The 26,599-nt window shown below is 37.3% G+C and overlaps 2 protein-coding genes across 2 annotated transcripts; one reads left to right on the top strand and one right to left on the bottom strand.

The window, feature by feature from the left end:
- Positions 1-1,482: 1,482 nt before the first annotated feature.
- On the bottom strand, positions 1,483-26,599 carry LOC127416911 (calpain-5-like). Its single transcript, XM_051656509.1, has 13 exons — positions 26,361-26,599; positions 22,596-22,768; positions 15,759-15,890; positions 8,273-8,481; positions 7,849-8,041; positions 6,494-6,687; positions 5,584-5,661; positions 4,949-5,144; positions 4,737-4,859; positions 3,751-3,947; positions 2,867-2,988; positions 2,441-2,577; positions 1,483-2,338 (listed from the first exon to the last, which is right to left on the bottom strand). The coding sequence occupies exons 2-13, from the start codon at positions 22,758-22,760 to the stop codon at positions 2,156-2,158; spliced, it is 1,929 nt and encodes a 642-aa protein (XP_051512469.1). The 5' UTR covers positions 22,761-22,768; positions 26,361-26,599; the 3' UTR covers positions 1,483-2,155.
- Positions 9,983-11,431, top strand: LOC127416941 (olfactory marker protein-like). Its single transcript, XM_051656547.1, has one exon. It carries the CDS (start codon positions 10,208-10,210, stop codon positions 10,688-10,690), a length of 483 nt encoding a protein of 160 aa, XP_051512507.1. The 5' UTR covers positions 9,983-10,207; the 3' UTR covers positions 10,691-11,431.

The following is a 26,599-nucleotide window of genomic DNA, read 5'->3' as shown; positions in this document are numbered from 1 at the left end:
ATACATTTTTCTTAAGATTTATTCGTTTCAATTTCATAACAAAATTCCATGAAACTGAATTGAGTAATCTTTGATAAAATAACATAACATCAGTTTAATTTAGTTAAACAATACACAATTCAATTTGGTGCAGTTCTTACATTAAATAAAAATGTGTAAATGTTAAAAATAGGCCAGAACTATTTTTATTGAGTGTATATTATAAGTGAATAATTTATATATAAAAAAAGTTAAATATATTAAAATATCAAACAATCAATACATATATTTAAACACAAAGTTAAATTCTATGACAAGTACAAAATATCTCCAGCTTTCCCACACATTTTGACTGATGAAAATCTTCCCTGAATTCCATGACTAGTCTTTTTGATTACTGAATAAGGATTACTAAAAATCATATTATATAGACTGTCCTCGAAAAAGCATTTTTTTTTTTTTTTTTTTAGCAGATTAAACATTTTAGAGCTGAGCATAAATAAAAAAATATATTCAATATAACTGTCGATAATTTGATTAATTGCCATGACTTTTCCCAGCCTGAAAATGACAATTAAAAAATTCCCTGACATATCCAGATTGGTCATTACCGTGGAAACTCTGTAACTGAAACACATGGCTAAGAATGTGAAAAACGCAAAACCAGTGTTTCAGTAATTTAATATGTAGTCTTCAGAAATATAGGCATAGAATTGACCACCAACTCTCAATTAATGATGAAATCTTTTTTTAATGATGTGAAATCGTGCATCACCATTGCATAAACCTGAGTGACAATAAAACAGTCATGCCAGAAGTTTTCATGAGGCTATTTCAATCTGCTCTGGTAAGGCACTATCTGTAAACAACACTCAAAACATGTAACATGTAACATGTAAAGCAACAGTAAAACTTGAAATGTAAGAAAAGAAATGAAAACAATTCATAGTGATTGTAAAATGGCACATATGTATTACAAATGTTTGTTTGTCCACATACATATTAGGATACATTTGACACAATACCTTTTACCCTACCATAAAATTCCTTATGTTTTTTTACCTCTTTTTAAAAAGAGACTTTGCCTTTTTACTTACACTTACTAAATCTCTTATTAAATATTTTATAATTATTTAGTACCTGAGCATTATGTTTAATGAATGAATTATGATGATTTATTTATCTTTGTTACATGAAAAATGTAGAATTACCATTTTAATTCATTAAAAGGTAAAATACTAAACCCTACAGTGATGTGCTCCTTCATCTCTTGACTCCTCGTGGTCACTATTGATCATCACACTGATGTTTTGATAACCACACATGCGGCTGCCCAATGCACTGATATTCACACATCTTTCTAAGTAAACATGATATACAAGTAAACAGAAAGGGTTTGAAAGAGGTAATGCTAAAACCATATGGCTCTGTAAGACATCTTCAGTTTTGGCTCAAAGTTCCTAAGAATATTGTATAACATGAACCCTTGTTCCTGATTCACAGCCATGAATTCTTGGAAGAAAAAAAAAAAACCAAACGAAAGCAGTTGTTTAATTTGGAACAGACAAAAATCATGATATATACCCTGATGTCTTTCGTTATCTTTAAATTTTTCATATTAACGCTTGCCCCTGGAATGTAAAAGCAACATAACATGATGTAACTATTATGGCAAATATTTGAAAAAATATATTTAAAAAATTCATCCACAAACAAACATTTAGTGTAAACAAAGATGAAACGAAAAAGACTGATTGTTTGGCAAATTGAAGGTTAAAGTACAACCGCAGAAATCAAACTAAATACAGTATCTGAACTAACAGTGGATAGTGGTATTAGATATATACTGTAAGTGATTTCATATTCTGATATATGCATACTGTATAACATACTGATATTTTTAAATGTATATTTCCCAAGACAAAACAATAGAAAGGCAACAATACCAGAATATACCAGCTTTAAATTGCAAAAACCTTGAAAACAAGTCGATTTTGCTTCCGATTTGGCAGACAGAAACATTCTCAAAGGACAGACCAAATGAGGAATAAAAGGATGTATAAACACCAGATCAAGTGCCTAAAAGGTGCAAGAACGGTTGACAAACCACTGTGATCACTGTAATATGGTTATCATCATGGCTCCAGTTACCATGACAGCCCAATCCCGATTGATGTCAGATGTTCGTTAGGACGTCACTGGTGACGAGGCTCACCGACAGGAAGCCCGGGAGGTCGTTGCTCTGACGATTTCCTTTGTCCCTCAGGTGAACGGTGTGAAGCTGCTGCAGGTCAGAGAGGTCGCCGCTCATGGTCACCTGACCCATGAATGAGTCCTTCAGAATGTTCTTGTTGTAGATCTGATTGATCAAATAAATAATGACGTGAGAGTACCATGCATATTATGAGATTATAGAAAAACAATCGATTAATCATAATAACCACAACATAATAATCCCAACCTGAATGCGGATCGGCTCTTTCGGTTTCTTCCTGTAGAAAACAGCTTTCAAGTCAAAGTCTGGACTCTGCGTATCTTTGTGCACTGGAGAACGAACCTTCTCTCCTTCACAGCTGATGATAACATAAGGGTCAGACGCTGAAACGAGAAGGTCAGTCATTCATTTCTAAGCAATGTAAAACAAAACCAACTGGGGTTGGATGCTTTACATGCCAGTCCAGTGGTCTCTTCCTGTCTAAGTGGGCAGTTCTTGACCAGAATAAGCTGCAAAGTGGACCAGACTTTATTGTGATAGACAAAAGGCTGACTCTGCAAGACTTTTCATTAATATCAAATTGACATTTAAGGCATTTAGTAGGTGGTCTTATGCAGAAGACTTCTCTAAGAGGTTTGTATAGTGAGACAGAGAGAAAAGGATGCTACTTACATCCATCTGAGTCCTGGGGCTTGAGTCCATCGGCTCTGTGGATGTGCACCTGTGTGACCAGTTTTGGATATCCACAGCACCCCGTCCAACATGTCTGGGGCGGTTCATCTAGAGTCAGCTCCCTGGCACACAATGTATCTCCATCAATATATTTATTATATTTCATGCAAAAAGCCCTACATTTAAAGGAATAGTTCAACCAAAAATGAAAACTCTCATCATTTACTCACCCTCATGCCATCCCAGATATGTATGACTTTCTTCTACTGAACACAAATGAAGATTTTTAGAAGAACTGTAGGTCCATACAATGCAAGTGAATGGTGACCAGAACTGTGAAGCTCCAAAATGCATATAAAGAAAGCATAAAAGTAATCCATATGACTCCAGTGGTTAAATCCATGTCTTCAGAAGTGATATGATAGGTGTTGGTGAGAAACAGATCAATATTTAAGTCTTTTTTTTTTAAACTATAAACATCCACTTTCACCAACCCTCCTAAGCGCTCTTCTCTTCTAGGAGTTTTTTTTTTTTTGCTTTTTTCGTGCATATCGCCACCTATTGGGCAGGGAGGAGAATTTATAGTAAAAAAGGACTTAATATTGACCTGTTTCTCACCACACTTATCATATCCCTTCAGAAGACATGGATTTAACAACTGGAGTCATATAGATTACTTTTATGCTGCATTCATGTGCTTTTTAAAGCTTTTAAGATTTTCTCACCATTCACTTGAATTGTATGGACCTCCAGAGCTGAGATATTCTTCTAAAAATCTCTGTTTGTGTTCAGCAGAAGAATGAATGTCAGATGGGTTTTGGAACGACTCACCATTCACAATTCGAACTAAGCCTATTATGTCAAGTATCTGTCTGATGTATTACTTGCAGTCTGAAAGTACATCTGTGAAGACCCGTAACAGGAAGTCTCCCTGTAGGCCGGGGTCAAAGGTTGTGGGAATGATGACATAACGACCCTCCTTCAGGTCTTTCCGCACAAACACGCTGCGAGAGTTAATGTAGACGGAGCTGCCCACCGTCTTCTGAATGACGTGCATACGGTACGTTCTGTTGAGCTCAACCTATCAGAGAAGACATATGTTTTTAGTTGTCAATATTGGACGCAGACATGAGTAGTTATTCATACTTAGTACTCTACTGACATTATTTTCATGACAATTAGTGTAATACATTCAGACCATTTTACTTAATCATTCCTGATGATTCTAATTATTGTAATCTTGTATTTTGTATTGTATTATAATTAATGAATAAAAAGAATTATCAGTATCAGTCAGAACAACTATGTATGTACTTCTATGCCAGAACTTCTTATTATAACCCCACCCCCCCCATCACTGTTAAAGAAATAGTTCACCCAAAATTGTAAGTTCTGGCTTCATTTACTCGCCCTCATGTCGTTCCAAACCTCACTGGTTGATGTTATTAACATAGCCATCATACTGGATTTCAGCACTGTTTATGGACTTCATCAATGCTTAACTTGATTTGAGAGTGAATAACGACTTAAATTATGGTCTGTTTATCATACAAAGTGATCATATGCCTTCAGAAGACTTGGAATATGATCCACAAGTTGCATGGACTATTTTTATGAAACTTTTGGATGCTTTATAAAGCATTAAAGTGAGTCACTGTGTACTGACATTGTACTGAATTCAACCGACAGGACATTTATTAAACTATTTCCTTTTGCGTTCTACAGAAGATGGATAGTCATACGAGTTTGCAACAACATGAGGGTGAGTAAATGATGGCAAAATTTTCATTTTTGGGTGAACTATGGTTTTAAGTGCAGAAATATGATACAGGTGTGTATGCAGTGTGTGTGTGTGTGTGTGGTTTCATACTCTTTGGATGTCAAAGCCGATGGCCAAGTTTTCTCCTTTGCCTTCTTTAGGTTGAGCTCTTCCGTCCTGCTGTTGTAGACAAATCAAAACTTCGTCCTCTGCCTTCTTCACGTCAAACACATACTGCAAAAACAGAGTGACACATTCTTCAATACACCAATACACATTTACACAATGCATAAACACACACAAACCCCAAACGCCGGCCACACCTGTGGGTTTTGGAGGAAGGTAGCTTTGTGGTTGATGCAGCCTCCCGATCGGTTCCTTAAAGGGTCGTCATGGTGACTCCAGGAGCTCCGCATCACAGCCTCTTCCCAGGTCTTGTGGATGCTCAGGTATGATGTATTAATCAAGCGGCACAAAATCAGATCTGTGTAGTACTTACAGAAATCCTCAAAATCCATCCTGAGCAAAAACAAAAGTTATAAATAATAAGATGTATATGTACTGTTTTCACAGCATTCCAGGAACAATAAGCAGTATATCAAAAAATAATAATAATTCAGGCACAGAGGATGAGCATTCTTTGGGCTGTCTGTTACAAGCTGTTCACACAGTAAAATTGGCATTTATCTTAAAGATAAATAGCAGAAGCAAATCATTTCACTAAAAAGATGAAGTTATCAAAACAATAGATAAATTCACTGCAAAAAACAAAACAACAAAAAAAAAGGTCAGAAAAGCGAAGTTTCAAAATCATTTGTTTGGAGATAACACTTGCTTTGATATTTTGTTATGTAATGCAATGCCATTCAGACATTTTTAGTGTGGCTTAAGTGTCCAAATACTTTTAGGGGCCACTGCAATTCAGATTTGCTGAATTTAAAAAAAGAAATTCTCTCACCAAAACTCCCCATCATCCTCCACGGTCACACCCAACCTCTCTCGCTCACTCTTACTGACTCTCTTCCACTCCTCTGAGCTAGAGATGGAGACAGAAAAAGAGAATTGGAGAGAGAAAGAAATGCATTAAGAAAGAATTAAAGTGCTTAAATTAAATTCTGTTTCTTGTATTTTATGCATTTGAAATTATTTTGCATAATGCCTGATTTTCAGTTTGTCTGTTTGCAGTTCTTCCAGAAGAGGGCAGTATGTGCGCACACGCGCACACACACACACACACACACACACACACACACAGCTTTTGAAATGGCAGAATTTGTGGTTTAAAACAAAGCCACTCCATGTCAATCATTTCCTGTTTGTTTTTTTCATTGCATATATATATATATATATATATATATATATATATATATATATATATATATATATATATATATATATATATATATATTTTACATGGGTGTGCCAAGGACTACACACAATAAAGCTCACCTCACGATGTGCTTTACAATGAAAAGATCAACCTAAATAATTTTCTTCCTAACTGTTTAGCACACCCTTAACAGATTTGTGTGCAGATTTGGTTTAAAAACTGTGAAAAATGTTTATATGATCAGTTGGAGTATTTACAGTGTTTTGTATCTTCTATTTACAAAATGGAAAGGCTGCTGGGAATAACTCCAGCTTATGTCTGAGTTTCCTTGGTTCCACAAACAATGCAATAAATAATCCTTGCTGTTCAAACACAGTAATTAATTCAGGCCTCCGTAGTTGTGTATATTTCAGTAGGAACATAAAGCTGAAATGTTTAAAAATGGGTAACGTCTCCTTTAATGATGAAGTGCACAGTTGATGATGCATGTCACAGATGTTCAAGTACAGTAACTAACAGTTTCCAGATGTCAACAAACCTGTCGCTCCAAGCTCCATTCCACTCTTTCTGACCCCACGGGTTTCGCATGCGGATCATGGACAGCTTCTCGGATTTGAAGAACGCCAGCAGACCGGTGCCCAATCGCACCTTCCGTACATCTGTTACAGCGTAAGCGTGACCTTTGACCAGACCGCAGTCCAACCGGGCCTCCATGTCTGCCTGATTAGTTGCCTACGGAAAAGAGAAGCCAAACAGTATGAAAACATGCAACTGAGTCAGCATGCAACGTGTCAAAATTGTGTTTAAAAAAATGTTCCAGGCTCAATGCAAGTTAAGCTCAGTCGACAGCATTTGTGGTATAATGTTGAGAATTTCGACTCGTCCCTCTTTTATTTAAAGAAAAGCGAGTGATTGCAGTGAGTCAATACATATTCAAATACACACAGTTTTAAAAGTATAGCCATTAGACTTAAACATTATACATATATCCTTCCAAATTCTTATTAGTGTAATTTTTTTTACAAAGACAATTTTAAAAAAATTAAATAAACATTAATTAATTTCAGTATGATAAACAACTATGATTTGAAATTACAGCATTTACTTAAAAGTGTAAATAAAACGTATTTTTTACATTACAGTATTGAGAATTGGGGGGAAGAAAAATCTTAATAGTCCTAAAAATAGGCTTCATTTTCTTTATGCAATATATATATATATATATATATATATATATAAAAAACAATGTTACGCACTAAGATGTATTCGAGTGGGCATTTTATATCATTTGTTTTGGTTGTGTATTTTGGGGTGGGAATGTCTTTTGTGTGTGCATGTGTTTTCCCTGTCTTCTGTCTCCTTTTCTCTGCTTGCTCTATCACTCTAATGACTACCAGGTGAGACCACTAACAAGAGGTGCCTAGATTGGTCTGGCTGTGAGCTGTGGAGATAAAAGTTGCTGGGAAACAGCATTATCCGACTCCACTCTCTTGTCTCAGACATGCTGAGCTACTTTGTGTCTTGTTGTATAGCTATGAAGCTTTGTATAAAGGTGTTAATTTTTATTGTTGTATCGCTTAAAGTTGTTAGCTACTATTGGGAGCTTTTGTAGGGAGGTGGGTGCCATTTCATTTTAACTACTTTTTCTCCTGTGTATGGAGAGCAGGAGATGGGACTCCAGGATCTTTATTAATAAAGGACTTCTTTACCTTTGTTATGGTTTACCCAAACATAGACTGGGGATTTTAATCATAACATATATAGAAAAATTATTATTATTTTTTTTTACTTTTTATTTCTCCACACATTTATAGTTATATCCTTGTCAATTTCTGTGAGGTTCACTCATGACCACAAATGTATTTAGCCTGCCTGTCCTTGACTCAGACTCACTCGAATGGAGCAGCTGATCAGGCCTCCTCTGTTGTGGACCTTTAGAACCCGCTCAAAGAGCTGATTTCGAGCTTCCTCTTCCTGATTGAACTTGCCTTCAAGCAAATCCATGGGTTCTGTTACACCTCCAGTGAAATCCACGAGAGCGTCGGCTGTGTTGCCACCATCCAAAGCCTCATAACAGCCATACATTCTGAGAAACAAGGGGCCAGACAAACAAATTTTGTTCAGTGAAGGAAAGCGTGAATATATGTTTCCTTCAAAACACAATTAAATAAAACAGTAATGTTTAGCTTAGTTTACAAGTTTCATACAAACAAAAAAATTATCAAAACACACCATTGTAATACTATGTTTTTTATGTACCATGACAATACAGTGTTCCCACATCTTTTATTATATTTAGACTGGTTATGGTACTTGCTTGGCATAGGCTTTTTCCACCAGGGCACTCCAGAACTCATTACTGTCATTTGAGTGGCAGTAGATAAGCTGCCCGTTGGCGGTTGGCAAACGGTCATCAATAACAACATCTATCCACTCTCCAAAACGCCAAAACCGAAAGTGAAAGATTCCGGCATAGTTTTCCGGTTTCTCCTTGTCCCATTCCTGATCTTTCCAATTTGGGATAACCTATAAACAGACAAAACAGCTCATTTCTAACAGTGTCAACCAGAACTGACATTGTCCATGACATGAAAATGCTATTCTAATTTAATGTATTTATATACATATAACTTACACTATATTACTAGCATAAGTGAAAAGTTGAATTGAAAAATGAACATGAATTTCAACTTTAAGAATTACTTGTATTGGTATGTCCCACTTTTACTTTAACCCTTTAATGCATACCGCAGGTCTTTAATGACCCGGACCTCACTCCACCCCCCTGTACATTAACCATTTTTATAGTTATGCCCACACCTCTTTAGTATTAGTCAACCTTTTACTTAAAAATAGTGCAAAAAAAGAACAATAATAATTCTATAACTGTTTCATTAACAAAAGAGTATATATGTAGACATATGTAATAGTGTTGATTTTTATTGCGCTTACATTAATCATATTTTTATGATTATTTAATATCTATAAGTTTACTAACACAGGATATATATTTCTTTGTTAATTATTAACAAAGACTACTATATCACATTGATTTTCTGTGTGACAATGGTGAATTATCAATATCCCATATCTGTGTACACATCCGTATCCGTGTGGCGCTTATGTTTCATTGACTTGATTTATATTTGGCATTGCTATTTGACGAAGCAGCAAAGTGGAAGTAAATTATAGCAAGTGTAACACATGAACAGTTTGATTTGGCTATTGTCATTTGGGTGAACTACTGAAATCATGTAAGTTGTGCATTTATTTAGACTCAAAAATTGCCTGAGAAAATACATATGTAGCTTATTTGCAGTCGCGTCTCAGTATGAAAGTAATGAATCCTGTTCTAGATTTGTCCTGATTTGTTCAGAAAACAAAAACAACAACAACATCAAAATATATCAGAATATGTTCTATTCCATTACTTTCTAATTGTCTTGAAAATGTGTCGCTATCTGGGCATTTTGAAGATCCATTTGCTATAGATACATGCCAGGTCACTAAAAACTCGAGGTGTGTAATCATGTTTGCTGAAACACCCATGCATTTAAGGGTTAATGACAACATGCACCTGAACTGGCATGGACTCCACAAGTATGATTTGATGTTTTTTCTCTGTATGGTGTAACTTTGATTTAAATGTTTAAAACCCCCTGAACTTTCTGCTTATTTACAGGTTTAAATAAAAGTATTGCAGATTTTCAATGTGGAAATCTTAAACACATGGTACCTCTCACACAGATGCTACAGAGAAAAAAAATGGATTATATGAAATGCAACATTATGATTTGTGGAAAGTTCCTGGCCCTCTATCACATCAAGAACTATTAAACATGCACCTTTACTCAAAAGAAACACTTAGCAGCATTGTCGATCTCATGCATACTTAAATAAACCCAAGTTGCCAACAGGGAAATCCTTAAGTTGCTACTTTTTACACTAATATGCATCTGTAGCCTAGTGCTGCAACTCTAATACTAACTTTCCTGTTGGTCTCCTCCTCCCCCTGCTCCCAAAACTCATCCAGATGCTCAGAGCATGTGCGGCAGAATCAATAAAGTCCCCAACTAATTGAGGCTTTTTCCCCCCGTGGGGCCAGTGAGGCAGGTGATGGAGGGGGGGAGCTGGAAAGAGGAGCGGTAACTGAAGGTTGAGAGAGTTAATTCAGTTGCTGGAAACTGCAGAGAGACACAAGTCGCAGCCAGACAAATCTATTGTTTCCTCAAGGAAGTAAGAAGATTCAGTCATGGGTTCGGAAATGGAGTTGACCTTTACCGAAGACCTCCAACTGACTGAGATGATGCGTTTGAGGGTGCAGTCGCTGCAGCAGAGGGGCCAGAAGAGGCAAGACGGCGAGAGGTTGCTCCTGCCTCATGAAGCCGTCTACCGCTTGGACTTCACCGAACAGGAGTTGACGTTCTCTCACTGGAACGTGACCCTGCATGGAACGGGACGTTTCACGGTGACAGGCATCTCACAGCTCTGGACGCCTGACCTGACCAACCTGATGACCAGACAGCTGCTGGAACCCATCGGCCAGTTCTGGAGGAATGCTGGAGATCCAGAAGATTCACCAATCAAATGCCTGGAGGCGGATATTCAAGAGTTTGGAGAGAGGATAGCAGAGCTGGCCAAGGTGCGGAAGGTGATGTACTTTCTCTTCGCCTACAAGGAGGGAGCCAAAAAAGAGAAGATCTCCTGCTCGCTGGTCTTCAAGAAAAATGAGTGACAATCAAATCGACAAATGCCACAGTGGTCCTTACTTTGTAACCTAAAACTCCAGACAGGTTGGACTTTCTAGCAGTAATGTCAGTGCAAATCTCTATCCTTATACCACTCAGTGAAAGCCTTCAATGCAATTAATGTTCCCTATGTATTAAAAAGCTAAGATGGGTAAACTTTATTATTTAAAATCTATCTCTAGTACATTGTAGTTTTCAGAATTATAATATAATATAATGTCTGTTTTCATTTATTGTCCTGCTGTGATGCATGCAAACTATTTTTTGGATGATTTTGTCTGGTACATATAGCGGAGTCCAGAAGTCTAAGACAATATTGAAAATCAGGTATTCAAAATCCTGTTTAAACCTGGAATCTTTTAGGATTTGGATAAATTTTAAACAGAAAAGTTACGATGTAAAATGAACAAACTATTCTTACTAATCAAATACACTGACCATGTCAACTCCTTTGTACAGACAGTACAGACTTCCATTGAAGCACACAAGATGCTCTTCGGAGTCCATGCAAGCTTGTGCGCATGCTGTCATTAAAGCAAAAGGGGCAACATACCAAATACTACACTGAAATTCATGTACATTTTTCAATTTAAATTTTTCACTTGCAAAAATATAGGCATTTTCACAAGTGGTCAAAGACTTTTGGACTCCACTGTATTTAATCCAATGTCATTATGCTGCTTATGCAATATTTCTATAGTCAATGTGAAAACACTCTAAAGAGTCAATTAAAACAGAAATTGTTGATTAGTTGATTTTTGTTTTACATTGAGTCGACACAGTGAAGGCATCTCAGTGGAAGGTCAATCGAGAGTTCGAGACAACGTCTGGCTTTAACAAACATGTGATATAATCAATATTGTCGTCAATCAGAATGCCCTGCCTTCAGGCAAAGACTACACATTCACAACTACCAGAAAGTTCTGTGTATAATACGGTGAATTGAGTCAGCTGGGGATTATAGTCCATGAATGGGTGTCACTTCTTCAATGGGCTAGTTTACTAAAAGAAACAACAACAATTCTGTCATCATTTACTCACCCTCATGTCATTCCAAACTCGTATGATTATGTTTCTTCCATGGAACACAAAATGAAATGTTGATGCTGATCTTTTCCATACAATGAAACTCCAAAAATTACAACGGAATAGACAACAATCTTAATAAATATGCAATGCGCTTATATTCAAATATGGATACAATTCAAGATGTGCCTCACAAGCGTATGGCTTCACAAGTTGTACGGACTACTTTTATTATACTTTTATGGCGTGTTTTATCACTTTTGTGATCGTCCTCATTTACTTTTATTTTGTGGAAAAATGGGTTTGGAACTATGGATGGGAAGATATATAGAATTTGAAATGACCCATCAAAAATCATAATCTCTCTATCGCTTGATTTTACCCCTACTGCACTTTTTTACTGCATTGTTTATGGAGTCCACACAAGGACCTTGAAGTGCTTAAAGTGCATGACTTTAGCTTTCAGAAGTACTGCAATACCTGGAAAATCGTCTTGTTTTGTTGAAAAGTGCTTGAGATTAAAACAGATTATATCTTCTGTGTAATCAAAGATGAGATCCCGCAGTCCACTTTCATTGAATAATGTCTTTTAATATCCTTTCTGTTCTTTACAGTTAGATAAAAAAAGTAAAAACAAATATGAATTTTAACAACAAATAGCACAGATATGCTGAAAAACCGAGACTTCTCTACCTTTAATGAATGAACAGAAACACCTGTGCAAGTCTGTGAGATGCATGTTAAACTTTTAAAGTGACAGTACAATTATAGCGCTTGTTATACAAATGAATGTAAACTTAATGTTATTACTTAATTTCAAACATTGACAGCTCATATCATTATCATATACACAATTTCAAGAAATAATATTAATTGATAGAAATGTAGAGTTTTTATATTTTAAAAAAGTTAAAATGTGATTATAATAATCAAGACAAGCAAATTATTAAATTAAACATTTTCAAATTTTCATTTTTCAAAAAGTAAACACAATTTTCTGCCATACTTTGTCATTTAAGTGTTATCTTATCGAATCGAAATAATATCGAATTGTGAACCTCATATCCTGTATCGAACCGAATAGTTAGATAACCATATCGTCCCATCCCTGTTTGGAACAATATAAAAGGTGAGTCAATGAAAACAGAATTTGAATTTTAGGGTGAACTATTCCTTTAAATGTTGTTGTTAAGGTTGCATTTAAATATAATTCTCAAATTACCTCAATGATGGATAATCTTCTCATCTCAAATAATCTAGCTACATCTTAAAAAGTGTGTGTGGCCAGATGAGAGCCAGTAGTGTGTGCATCTAATGGGGGATGAGGTACAAGACATTAATTAGACCTCAGGAGGAAACAACTTGTCAGGTACAGAGGGACAGAATGTACACAACGGAGAGAGAGATTGAGCTCTAGTGTTTCAGTTTAGCAGTGGTGTGTAGCTGTATAGGGCGCAGTACAGCAAGCATAGCAGCGTACTGTGACAGCGACAGGCAGGATTTCCCACAAGGCTTCTTAATGAGAATTACGTGGAGCGGCAAGTACAGATGACGTACAACTGTAAGCTCATTAGTGTACGGAAGTGCCTATTTCAATGTATTAGCACCTGTGAAATCTTCAAGCACAACATGGAAACAAACAAAACTCATCTCATGAGACCGGTTTGTGTCTGTGATTGTGGATAGTGGTTAAGGACACATGAAAATGGTACAAGGTGAAACCCCAAGTCTCCAATTAGTCGACCAATGCAATTTCATTCTCTCTCTCTCTCTCTGTCTCTAAATAAGGCACATGCTAATAACACATCATTTGTATAGTAAGCACATCCCATGGCTCTAACTGCAATGATTACAGTGTACCACTACCAACAAACACTGTCTAATAAGGTAAGACCACGTTCTGTGCGCAATTATGAGCTTATGCATGAGTAATCGCATCACCAAAGACAACAATAAAAGTTTTTCTGGTTAGGATTTGGTATACCGTATTTCACTTATAAAACGAAAACTAAGATAACATTAACGGTATGAAAATAAGCCAAACACAAATATTACCGGTACATAATATGAGATCAAATAGTGGGGTCGCACATCGGACGAGAAGGTAGGACAAAGCTCAGTTATTGGACATAAAATGCATCGTTCTGTATGTGCAAGCACAAGTCCACTCCTGATGAGATTCAAGATGGCCGTTTAAACTTTACACTCTCTTCAATAAAGATAAATAATTTGTGTTGAATAATAAAATGTTGAACGTTAGGGCTGGGTATTGATACAGATTTCCTGTTTCGATTTGATTCCGATCAAAGACTATTTTCTCCAAGACGGACCACTGGTATTAATTATGAATGGGAGAAATTGGAATGGCCAATGGACATAGAAAAGGAAGTCCCGCCTTACAAGTAAAAGAGCCAATCAACTTTTACATACAGACATCGCCAGTCAGTCAACTTGAGAACGTGCATGTGCATTAGCTGAACCAGCCTGAGCTGAAGAAGCTCAATTTATGATACCATTGTTGTCAGATTTTACTGCTAATTTTAAATATGTTCTTTGATCGTAATTTTGACCAACCGTTTAGGAGATTTTTCGGTCTCCCCCTTCAAGTAGATAGGAGCTGTACTTATATGCCACTTGTTTACATAGAAAACAGCTGCCCAGCCTGCTCGGGAGCACTCCAAAGATGGCCGCCGAGTGGACTGACTTCCCTTGAAAGGGGACTTTGATCTGATTCACAAGCTCTCGACTCGATTCAATTCAAATTTGATTAGCTTCCGATTAATTTTCAGTACATTTCAGTTATAATGTCCATTTTGCTAACATATGAAAGCAACTTGTCGATTCCCAATATCAATTTCTACACCACAAAATACTAACTAATTTGAGTAAACATTGTTTCAAGTGATCAAGCAATCATTAAAGACAATTAACAGACAGTAAGAACAAAGAAACAAATCAAATTAAGTTTTTAACAACAGTATCAAGTCAAGTATTCAGAAAATGAAAAAAAGTCATGAAACATAAAGTGTGTCTATCGAAAAGCTAGTTAAGCGGAAAAATTCTGAGCAGCCCCCGAAGTCATAACTGGGTGCTGTTGATGGATGCCGATCAGTAGTGCCAGACTGCTTACATTTACAGAAAAAAATGGCTACAAATTTTATGATTGCGGTGTATAGTTCGCTTGCCTGCATCTGGAGAGCGACTCCCTTAAAAGTGCTCATTTTTCTCTCTCACAGCCTCTTTTTCAAACATGTCAAATTAAAAATCCCATCTATACTAAACTATATTAAAAGATCATAGGAGACTTGTCCTCCTCTCTGAAAGGATATCAAATTTTCCACACAATGATAATTAACCCTGATGAGCTTAACAATGATGTCGTCTCGCTATCAGCTGGTCTGAAGGTGTGCACATGCCAGTCTATACTTAAATTGAACTGATTTCCCACAACACAGCTTCTCCGAAACACAGGAACTGACTGTTTATTGGGAAATATTTAGTCAGTTCCTTTATGGATACATACATACATATGCTTTATTGATCCCCAAGAGGTTTTGTTCACCTATTTCTTTCTTTTTTATTATTTTTTTTAATCCATTCTTTGCCCCCTTTTATTTTATTTTTTTTGTAGACCTATAACTCAGCTTAAATATTCTATCTAATATATCCTAAGTGTACTTATTCTCACTGAAGGGAATATTAACTTTTGTGGATATATTGTATAACCTATTCATTAACCAATAATTGATAAGATGGTAGACGGTGAGGTAAGCTGCTGATCACTCTCATTGATAAACCCTTTCAAAATTTTACCACGGAAAACATAGTTTCAGCTGAAATAACACAGTATTATAAAATGTATAAAATAAAATGAATTAATGAATAAATGACAAAGATTCTAGTGGCTTCTTACATTGAAGGAAAGAGATGCAATATTAATTTATTTTGATTTTACTGTAACAATAACTGTTGTATTTTGGTGAAGAATTATGGTACATTTTTGTACCTGACAGACTAACATGAACTTACTTTCTGCCATAGAGCTTCTCTGGAGGCGAGACTGGAACTCGCTGCCACAAACCAGCAGTTACCCAGCTGCCCCTGGTGCAAGTCATGGGCACTAATTCCATTTACAAACAAGTGAGGGTCTTCACACAGTTCCTGTAGGGAGAGAGAGACAAAGAGATTGTACCTGAAGCACAGTGTAATGGCAAAAGAGCATGAACACATTCAACAGAGTCGAGTTACACAAGGACCTCAAGGATAAGCAAACAGAACGCCTGTAATTATCTGCTATGTCTACCTGTTCTTGGTTAATCTGTTAAGTGACATTCAAGCTGTATGACCACAATGAGTAATGCAGAAACTGCACATTGTTCAACGATCTACTTCAATATTTAAAGGTTAGTTTTTTTCCCTAAACGCAACAAACAGAGAAACTTCTTTGCCATTTTGACACATTTAGTCAAAATGAAAATGGCATTCTCAACGCATTTTACTTCCATAATGTGATGTATTTCAGAGTAAAACTGGATATTCAAGGATATAACAAGGGAAAAAATCCATCTAAAATAGAATGGACTGTAAAATAGGGGGTTCTCCGTACCATAATGGAGCCAGATGGAGGCCCACTTTTGAATCAATCATTCATCTATCAATGTATCATTCATTGATTCATTCTATCATTGAGTCTTGCTGACTTTAACAAGTAAAACAATGAGACACAACCAATTAATATTCCTCCCTCCTTGACTTTAACTTTACTCAACAGATTTTGTCTTTGTCTTCCAGCAAAACTATGAAAAATACCATTATATACAGTAATTCTAGTGTGAGACAATGAAGAAAACAACTGACTCATTGAGGAAGAGCCGCCTCATGTGACATCCATGAGGCACATGGAGACTAAATGTCTGTTATGCCACAGGAGTGAGCTAACAAAACAGACTTCTGCTTCTACAAACAGCGTACACTGTGAAGTTCACAACACAGGAGTCCTTTACAGTGGGTGGAAAATTGCTGCATTGCACTTGTTTAACTACATTATTCTGACATGCCTGAACAGAGTGCCATAATTCACGATGGGCGTTGATAAAGGGAGTGTCACGAACGTATGGCAGTGCTCCCTAAGTGCAAACATACTGCTCTGTGTGGCATGTTTTAGTGGTGTTCACTATTACTAGTGTTTAGGATTTCACTGCTCCATTAGCTTACTAGAAGACAAATCTTTAAGCTGATGTAACAATGACAATCCATTCAACAGATTACTTCAAACCTTGTGTATTTTTAACTTGTTAATGGGATGCAAATTGTCTTAATGGACTAGATTCAGTTTTGATTGACTGACTTTAAAGTTCTTTCATGTTTATGGGATAAGCTCTGACTAACTGCTATTGCACAGATATTGCAAGCAGATGGGAGGGTCACTAAAGCCGGCGCCACACTAGCCGATTTTACCAGTGATTTTCAGGTGAGCTTCATTAACATAATCGATGGCCAGGCAGAGGGAGACGAAATGCGTATTGCCGTTTGTCAGCGGAAGGTCGTTAATCACTTAACCGTTTGGACTCCCTGCTGAGTTAATGGCTTCAAAAACGAAAGAGAAAACCCCCACATCAGGCTTGCTTGAAAAAAATCGTTCTGTTGCCGAGGCGGGCTCTTGTGATCTCGTCAAGTGACCAATGAGATTATTCTACTGAAAAACTGATGAGCCACAACAGTCTGTTTTATTGAACATAATTTCTTTACTCACTGAAAGCTGCATATGGACATATACATTTTACAACAAGCCTTGAGGGGATAAATACACAATCATACACGCTCACAAGGTAAAGTTACTCCTTGAATCACATCCTAAGGGCGTTTTCACACCAGGCTCATTTTGAGCATTTATTTTGGAACCTGGTGCGTTTCTTCCTTGGTGAACATGGCAATCGCACTCAGATCCACACCAAAACAATCGCTCCGAGACCACCTGGATGGAGAAGAAATCTGTAGGTCAGGTCGTCACTGTAATTCACTTTTGGTGGCTATATTAGATATAGGTCGATCTTCACAATGGCTTCTCTCTTTTGGATAATGGCAGAACAGACATAGTTGGAAGGCATCAGCAACTTTTTGACAACGTGGCTTCACTCTTTCTGTGTGTATGTGCAAGTATGTGTGTGCGCAAGTGTGTGAGCGTGTGCGCTCGAGAGAGAGAGAGAGAACAACTAATCATGACAGATAAAAATGACAACAACTGAAATTTTACAGTTTTGGTCCATTTTAAAATATAACCTTATGAAAGCGAACCGAACCATGAAGAAAATGCAACACTGTAACTATTTTAGCCCCTGTTTCAGAACAAATCAAGCAAGCTACATGTCTTAAAACGCCCTAAATTGCTCTATTGCTCTAATTGTTTATGCTCAAGTGGTACTTATGTTGCTATTCCGTCGAGCTCTACATGACAGGAAACAGAGAGAGAAAGAGTTGTGGAGAGTTAGTATGTTCGTCACCCCTCCAGCATTTTGTATCAGCAAGTGTGTCATACCTCCAACTGAAGAGAGCGAGATCACAGCAAAACGGAAAGCATGTATGACACCCTCGGCCAAAACAGAGTTGTTTGGAGTCTGTTAGTGTGGTGCTGGCTTAATACGATTGATAAAACTTCTTAATTATTTCTTATAAATCTAAACAAACCATTTCAAAACTTTTTTTAAAAATGCAATTTTAATTTAATATATATACACTATATTGCCAAAAGTATTCACTCATCTGCCTTTAGACGCATATGAACTTAAGTTACATCCCATTCTTAATCCATAGGGTTTAATATGACGTCGGCCCACCATTTGCAGCTATAACAGCTTCAACTCTTCTGGGAAGGCTTTCCACAAGGTTTAGGAGTGTGTTTATGGGAATTTTTGACCATTCTTCCAGAAGCGCATTTGTGAGGTCAGACACTGATGTTGGACGAGAAGGCCTGGCTCGCAGTCTTCGCTCTAATTCATCCCAAAGGTGCTCTATTGGGTTGAGGTCAGGACTCTGTGCAGGCCAGTCAAGTTCTTCCACACCAAACTCACTCATCCATGTCTTTATGGACCTTGCTTTGTGCACTGGTGCGCAGTCATGTTGGAACAGGAAAGGCCATCCCCAAACTGTTCCCACAAAGTTGGGAGCATGGAATTGTCCAAAATCTCTTGGTATGCTGCAGCATTCAGAGTTCCTTTCACTGGAACTAAGGGGCCAAGCCCAGCTCCTGAAAAACAATCCCACACCATAATCCCCCCTCCACCAAACTTCACAGTTGGCACAATGCAGTCAGACAAGTACCGTTCTCCTGGCAACCGCCAAACCCAGACTCGTCCATCAGATTGCCAGATGGAGAAGCGTGATTCGTCACTCCAGAGAACGCGTCTCCACTGCTCTAGAGTCCAGTGGCGGCGTGCTTTACACCACTGCATCTGACGCTTTGCATTGCACTTGGTGATGTATGGCTTGGATGCAGCTGCTCGGCCATGGAAACCCATTCCATGAAGCTGTCTACGCACTGTTCTTGAGCTAATCTGAAGACCACGTGAACTTTGGAGGTCTGTAGCGATTGACTCTGCAGAAAGTTGGTGACCTCTGCGCACTATGCGCCTCAGCATCCGCTGACCCCGCTCTGTCATTTTACGTGGCCTACCACTTCGTGGCTGAGTTGCTGTCATTCCCAATCGCTTCCAATTTCTTATAATACCACTGACAGTTGACTGTGGAATATTTAGTAGCGAGGAAATTTCACGACTGGACTTGTTGCACAGGTGGCATCCTATCACAGTACCACGCTGGAATTCACTGTGCTCCTGAAAGCGGCCCATTCTTTCACAAATGTTTGTAGAAGCAGTCTGCATGCCTAGGTGCTTCATTTTATACACCTGTGGCCATGGAAGTGATTGGAACACCTGAATTCAATTATTTGGAAGGGTGAGCGAATACTTTTGGCAATATAGTGTATATATATATATATATATATATATATATATATATATATATATATATATATATATATATATATATATATATTTTTTTTTAATGTTCAAGTTAAAATACATTAACATATAAGACAGTATATTTGCTTAACATTTTTGGTCACTGCTAAATTCCCATACATCCATTTGTGAAATTTCATAGGGTTTATTAATTTACAATTAATCTGTTCTAGTCTATTAAAAACAAATAGTAAAAAAAGAATGAGCAGCTATGTACAAACTTTTTACTACTACTGCACTGTATCAACAACCAGAAAGACATGAAATTAAGGGAGACATGAAATTTTTTTGCACCAGAACACTCATAGTTTAGTAATAAATGATAATTTTCCACCCTGTCTCTGGCACACTGTCTGAAACGCTCTATTTTGGCCTCAGCATCTCCTTTAAACTTCAGTGTAAATGCCCACTGTTCTGATTGGTTAACCACATGCAAACCCCTCAAATTCAGCCATATTTGAAACTCAATCGGAAGAGAATGAACAAGTTCTCCACAACATTATAAAACTTAATTTCAGGGTTTACACACAACGCCCATCCAACACATTGCATCCGAATGTATTAAACTGCTTACTCAAGCACATCAGCACCATAACTATCAAACAGTCATATATAAATATACATCAAAATATAAAATATTTATGAATAAAACTGTTTACTCACGATTTTCCAGTCAAGTCCAAGTGTTTTTAACTGCCCTATTCTTCAATAACAGTTCCTATGCAAAGCTTGAATTGTAATATGGCTGGTTCACAAGCAGTCCACTCTGATATATGCACATACATAGCCCATAGCATGATGAACAAGATGCACACACATAGGTGCACTGAAGCAGAGATCTCCAGAAACACATCCAAAAAGTCAAAGATGTCCAGCTAGTGCATGTTTACATACACCAACAATTAAAAATAGCGCAGATGGGCACAAGAACAGCAAGACACAGAGCAGCTGAATGAAACTGAATGGTATCTCCATTTCTAATTTGCAACTTGACACTGCGTCTTTTAAAAGCGGCACGATAAACATGACAATGGTCAAAGATGTCCGTGTAATGCATGTTATATGCAAAAAAACAACAACTTCAAAATAGTCCAGATGGGTCCCCTTTGTTGTTCAGGTATAGTTGGTAACACTAGGTCTTTCTCTCTCCCTCTCTGTTTACGATACGAACTGAACACCAGTGGGCGGCACCAAAGGTGCGATGACATGTTGTGGGGCTTGTAAATAAAACTGAGCAATGTCTCGTGACGTCACGAACACACAGATTTGAAAATGTTTTTATAGTACGGTTACCTCTTATATGTCTAAATATTAAGGAAAATTTTATTTTCCATTTCTTATTTTTTTATATAATACTGTATATTGCAATGAAAACAGATTGGCTAGTTATCAACCCTATACTACAAGTCTATAAAAGGCATGGTTTGTTTACGGATATCCTGGAATAACTGATTCCGTTTTATTCAGATGGCAAGGAATAGATTTATGAATCACACAAAAGGCTCCAGTTATGACAGCTACAGGAAATCACGTTTATACACAAACCATTCCTGATGCACATTTCTTTTTTTTCTTCAATTTGGTATGCCCAATTCCCAATGTGCTCTAAGTCCTCGTGGTGGCGTAGTGACTCGCCTCAATCCGGGTGGCGGAGGACGAATCTCAGTTGCCTCTGCGTCTTAGACCGTCAATCCACGCATCTTATCGCGTGGCTTGTTGAGCACGTTACTGCATCCACGCACAACTCACCACGCGACCCACCGAGAGCGAGAACCACACATTATAGCGACCATGATGAGGTTACCCCATGTGACTCTACCCTCCCTAACAACCAGGACAATTTGGTTGCTTAGGAGACCTGGCTGGAGTCACTCAGCACACCCTGGATTCGAACTCGCGACTCCAGGAGTGGTAGTCAGTTTTTTTTAAATACTTCAATACTCGCTGAGCCAACCAGGCCCCTTCTGATACACATTTCATAACAATAACTGCTATAATATTAAGCCAAACTAAATACAAATTTTTAAAGCATTTACAAACAAAAACATTGAGAGCAGGTGACTGTATGCAGGAATTATTGTTTTGAATCTGAACAACTTTATTTGGCATCGGTTTAAAAGCACCACAAATTACATGTGGTATACATTTACAAACAATCTTAATCTATGGCCAAAATAAAGCCACACCCCTTCTTTAAACACATATAAGAACAATACCAACATCCAGGTTGCTATTTATGGAATCCTGTGTTCAGTCTAAGGAGCAATAAAGTCCACCTTCAACAGATTAAACTGTTTTAATAGTTACATTGAACACTGAAGTCTTCAGATAAACTCCTTCTTTACTAGTAGTAATGTATTTGCGAAGGCAAGCATCACTAAAACTATTGTTCATACTTAGTGAACTGAACAAATCCCTAACCTCAATTCACCCAAAATTCTGTCATCATTTACTCACCTTCAAGTTGGTCCAAACCCCCATGACTTACTTTCTTCTGTAAAAGCCCCAGTCATCATTCACTTTCAATGCATACAATAATAGTGAATGGGACAGAGACTGAACGTTCCACCCAACATTTCCTTTTGTGTTCCATAGAAGAATGGAAGTCATATGGGTTTGGACCAACATGAAGGTAAGTAAATGATGACAGAATTTTCATTTTTGGGAATCAACCACATAATAACATGCTAAAACAACTCCGAACACATTAGCATCATTCTGCCAAAACTAGGCTGGATTAAGAATGTACAATAAAAGCAAAAATGAATTAAAATCTTGCAGCAACTTGCACTATTTACATCTAAACATATGCAATTGTTAATTTTAATGGATGGCCTCAACAATTCCTTACCTTTGGTCTCTTCCATGTGACCTTTCCGATGCGGTTCCCTTTGTAGAAAAGCGACTGGTCCACGGGAGGGAAGAGGGGGTCTTCAAACAGACTTTTGTTCTGCCGGCACTGCTTCCTCAGGGCTGAAAACTGCTGTCCTTCATAGGGCTTCAGTGAGGAGAACATACTGCAGCCTGATAAGACACACACAGACAGCAGAGAACAAATGTAATGCAGAACGTTCTGAGGGTTATTGACTGGTGCGGAGGGATTGGTTTACTCTATTGTTGGTGTAACGGACTATTTCCTGTAATGTCCCTTCTATTTGCAAGGTCTGTTGGTGTGTGTGTGTGTGTTTTACTCGTTGAACATCTTGCTTCATTCATAAAGGCGCCAAATTACTCAAGTAACCATTCTGAAGTGCTCCTTGAAACAACCACACCGTCTTTTTCCAGAGCAGCCTGTATTTCTCCTGAGGTTACCTGTGGGTTTTTCTTTGTATCCCGAACAATTCTTCTGGCAGTTGTGGCTGAAATCTTTCTTGGTCTACCTGACCTTGGCTTGGTATCAAGAGATCCCTGAATTTTCCACTTCTTAATAAGTGATTGAACAGTACTGACTGGCATTTTCAAGGCTTTGGATATCTTTTTATATCCTTTTCCATCTTTATTTAGTTCCATTACCTTGTTACGCAGGTCTTTTGACAGTTCTTTTCTGCTCCCCATGGCTCAGTATCTAGCCTGCTCAGTGCATCCACGTGAGAGCTAACAAACTCATTGACTACATATATACACAGACACTAATTGCAATTTAAAAAGCCACAGGTGTGGGAAATTAACCTTTAATTGCCATTTAAACCTGTGTGTGTCTGTAACAAGGCCAAACATTCAAGGGTATTTAAACTTTTGATCAGGGCCATTTGGGTGATTTCTGTTATCATTATGATTTAAAAAGGAGCCAAACAACTATGTGATAGTAAATGGCTTCATATGATCACTATCCTTAAATAAAAGACAGTTTTTTTACATGATCAGTCATATTTTCAAAATCAAGGCCAAACTTTCACAATTTCTGCCAGGGTATGCAAACTTTTGAGCACAAATGTATATAGTGCCTTTTTTAACCTTTGCGGTTGCATAGCACTTTAAACTGTGACTCATTCACACACACTCACACACCAATGACGGCAGAGCTGCCATGCAAGGCGCTAGCCTGCCATTAGGAGCAACTCCCAATGGCAGGCTAGCGCCTTGCATGGGCATATTTCTCTTCAAATTTCCATTTTGCTTACATACAAAAGCTATTCATATTGCTAATAATGCTATGCTTTGCTATCAATGCTTACAGAAATTATTTAGCAGAGATGGGTCACTATTAAAATGAATGGGAGAAATTGGAACGCTCAACCAAGGAACTCTGAGCACCCAACGGATGAAGAAAGGAAGTCCTGTCTTACAGTTTAAAGAGCCAATCATCTTTTAGATACAGACATCTCCTGTCAATCAACTTTAGAATGTTCATGAGCTATACAAGCTGGGAAAATTGAGTTTTTTTTTTTTAGCATAATATGAGGTAAAGCAGCACAATTTATGATTCCAGTATTGTCTGATTGTATTGCTGATATTAAATTTGTCCTTTGATCGTAATCTTGACCAACCGTTTTTGAGATTTTGGTCTTTCTCCATTCAAGTAGATAGGAGCTGCACTGGCATGATTGGAAATAGCATCCCGAGAGCATTCCAAAGATGACCGACAGTGGACTGACTTGCTAGGAAGACTTTGATGCTTATCATATTGGTCACATTTTAGCTTTTTACATTTTTTTAAATTCAGTCCATTCCATCAATAAATGTCTTGAAACTGCAAATATTATGTTGCATATATTTTTTTTGGTACATTTTTAATTGTTTACTTGCATAATTTATACTATAAACAAGTATTAACTCTGATATGAAGAACATGTGCTAAATCGGTAAGCGAGCACATAATGCAAGAGGGCGTGCATGATTTCTTTAGCGCATCCATGTGTGATTAGAATCTATTTTTATTTTATTTTTATAAACAACTGACTGTAAAGAACAGAAAGGGTATTAAAAGAGACTTTATTCAATGACAAATGGATTGCATCGATCTTGGACACTGAGCGAGTTAAACCAAACTTTTACACTCAACACACAGTGAGAGGATCTCGGTGCTAATAACTTCTTCTCCACTATACTACTTAATCACAGGTGAGTGAAATCTGAAAGTTTATTTTAAGTTGATCGCACATGAGACTAATTTACTTGCATTATAGAGGGTTGCCACAGAGTAAAACGTCGATCTTGGGATTAAAGAATCTATATCGACATCATTCAAATGAAGATCACGAGGCATTGGAAGATCTTTCTTTTTACCCAGTCCTAATCAAAACATAGCTCTTTTAAAAAATGTGTTTGAGTGGCCCATCCAGCCTGACACAGCAACACCGGCTCAAACAATGTGCAAGTTTGGGGTGGGACTCTCTGTTTGTACAACCTGTGGAAAATCAGGAGTTTCTGGAATCTGTTTGAAAACGATTTACGATTTTGTTTGGTGCGTTAGTGTCACAGAAATTAGGCCTACACACTTCAACTTTAAATGTAAAGCTGTTTTACATTCATGCAAAAATAATAATCATTTTTTTAAAATCTCATGAGTAGTCAGCATCACACTGTCAAATCGGAACTGTCAAAAAAGGAGTAGAATTCAGAAACTCTGACTAAACATCTTTAGTTTACTATACTGTTCTTTGTGTTAATCACGTTCCACCGAGAATTGTCCGGAGTTCACAAATGGAGGACAGCAATTAAAGCATTTCACACACTGTTAGAAGACGGTTATTCAGAAAAAAAAATCAATACTGATCTCAGAGTAATCTGCTTAAGAGACCAAACAGCCATTCAGACCAATACCAATGAACCACAAACACCACATAATATCCTGTGTATCAGAGCCAGCCAAGCACAATATAATACATATTTCACAATATGTGGATCTCCATTATGGATTAGGAGTGGAATGAGTCAGAGATGGCATTGTGTTTTAAAACAGGGTGTGTCTTCTGCTGTCAATATCTATATTTGGGATGCTTAAAATACTGTTTGTGGCCCTAAAACGTATTTGGACACTTGATTCACACTTCAGTCATTAGGTTAGATTAAAGTTCAAGTTCCTCTAAAGTTCCCCGGTGATCTAGCAGAGTAACCACATGTGTTCATGCTTAACATCCACAAAGGTTCCAAATACCACTTGGTTTGACAGGTTGTTGACTAATGTAGACTTTTTAAGTGTATAGGCTTAAGTGTCCAAATACTTTGCCACTGTAACTTATACACATGTTGTAAAAATAGTCATGAAACCATAAAACCAGTTCATGTCGTTTATATACAGATAAATATAACTTTTTGTTAAAAGAATACGTTTTAAAATTCAGGCTTGAATGTTTGGAATGTAACACAGTTCTGTACAGATGAAACAAAATAATGTTACAAAGTATCAATATCTTCAACGTTCTTTTACAGAGTGTTACAGTGTAACTCACTTTTTAGCCGCGCCAAACATGTTTTTGACACGTTCTACACAAGAACACATTTCAAAACAAGTAAAAAAATAAAAAAAGACGGGATGTGTTTTCGCTGTCTTTGTATGTGTATCCAGCATTTTAATGTCCAACCTCATAAACTCGCAAAAAGTAACTATTTCTCAAAACAATGAGTAAACATGGTTTTTAAATGTTGCAAATAAACTAAAATTCTTTGCATTTACCTGAAACACTCTTCCGGTTGTCGTTTACCCGGCTGGTTCGATCTATTCAAATGAACGCACAGCTGAAAACCAGATGCCACGAATTAATTCAATGCTCCATATGCACAGATGAATGTTTCTGTTCAGTTCTCCATAGAGACTCTAATGCAAATACCACAGGGCTGTGTGTTTACATCTGTTTCGTTCTCATTTCTCATTTTCTATTTGGTCTTAGGGAGGGGCCATCATTAACACACACA

This window comes from Myxocyprinus asiaticus, chromosome 26 (genome assembly GCF_019703515.2).
Source record: "Myxocyprinus asiaticus isolate MX2 ecotype Aquarium Trade chromosome 26, UBuf_Myxa_2, whole genome shotgun sequence".
Taxonomy (NCBI): domain Eukaryota; kingdom Metazoa; phylum Chordata; class Actinopteri; order Cypriniformes; family Catostomidae; genus Myxocyprinus; species Myxocyprinus asiaticus.
This window is presented reverse-complemented; position numbering and strand designations above follow the sequence as displayed.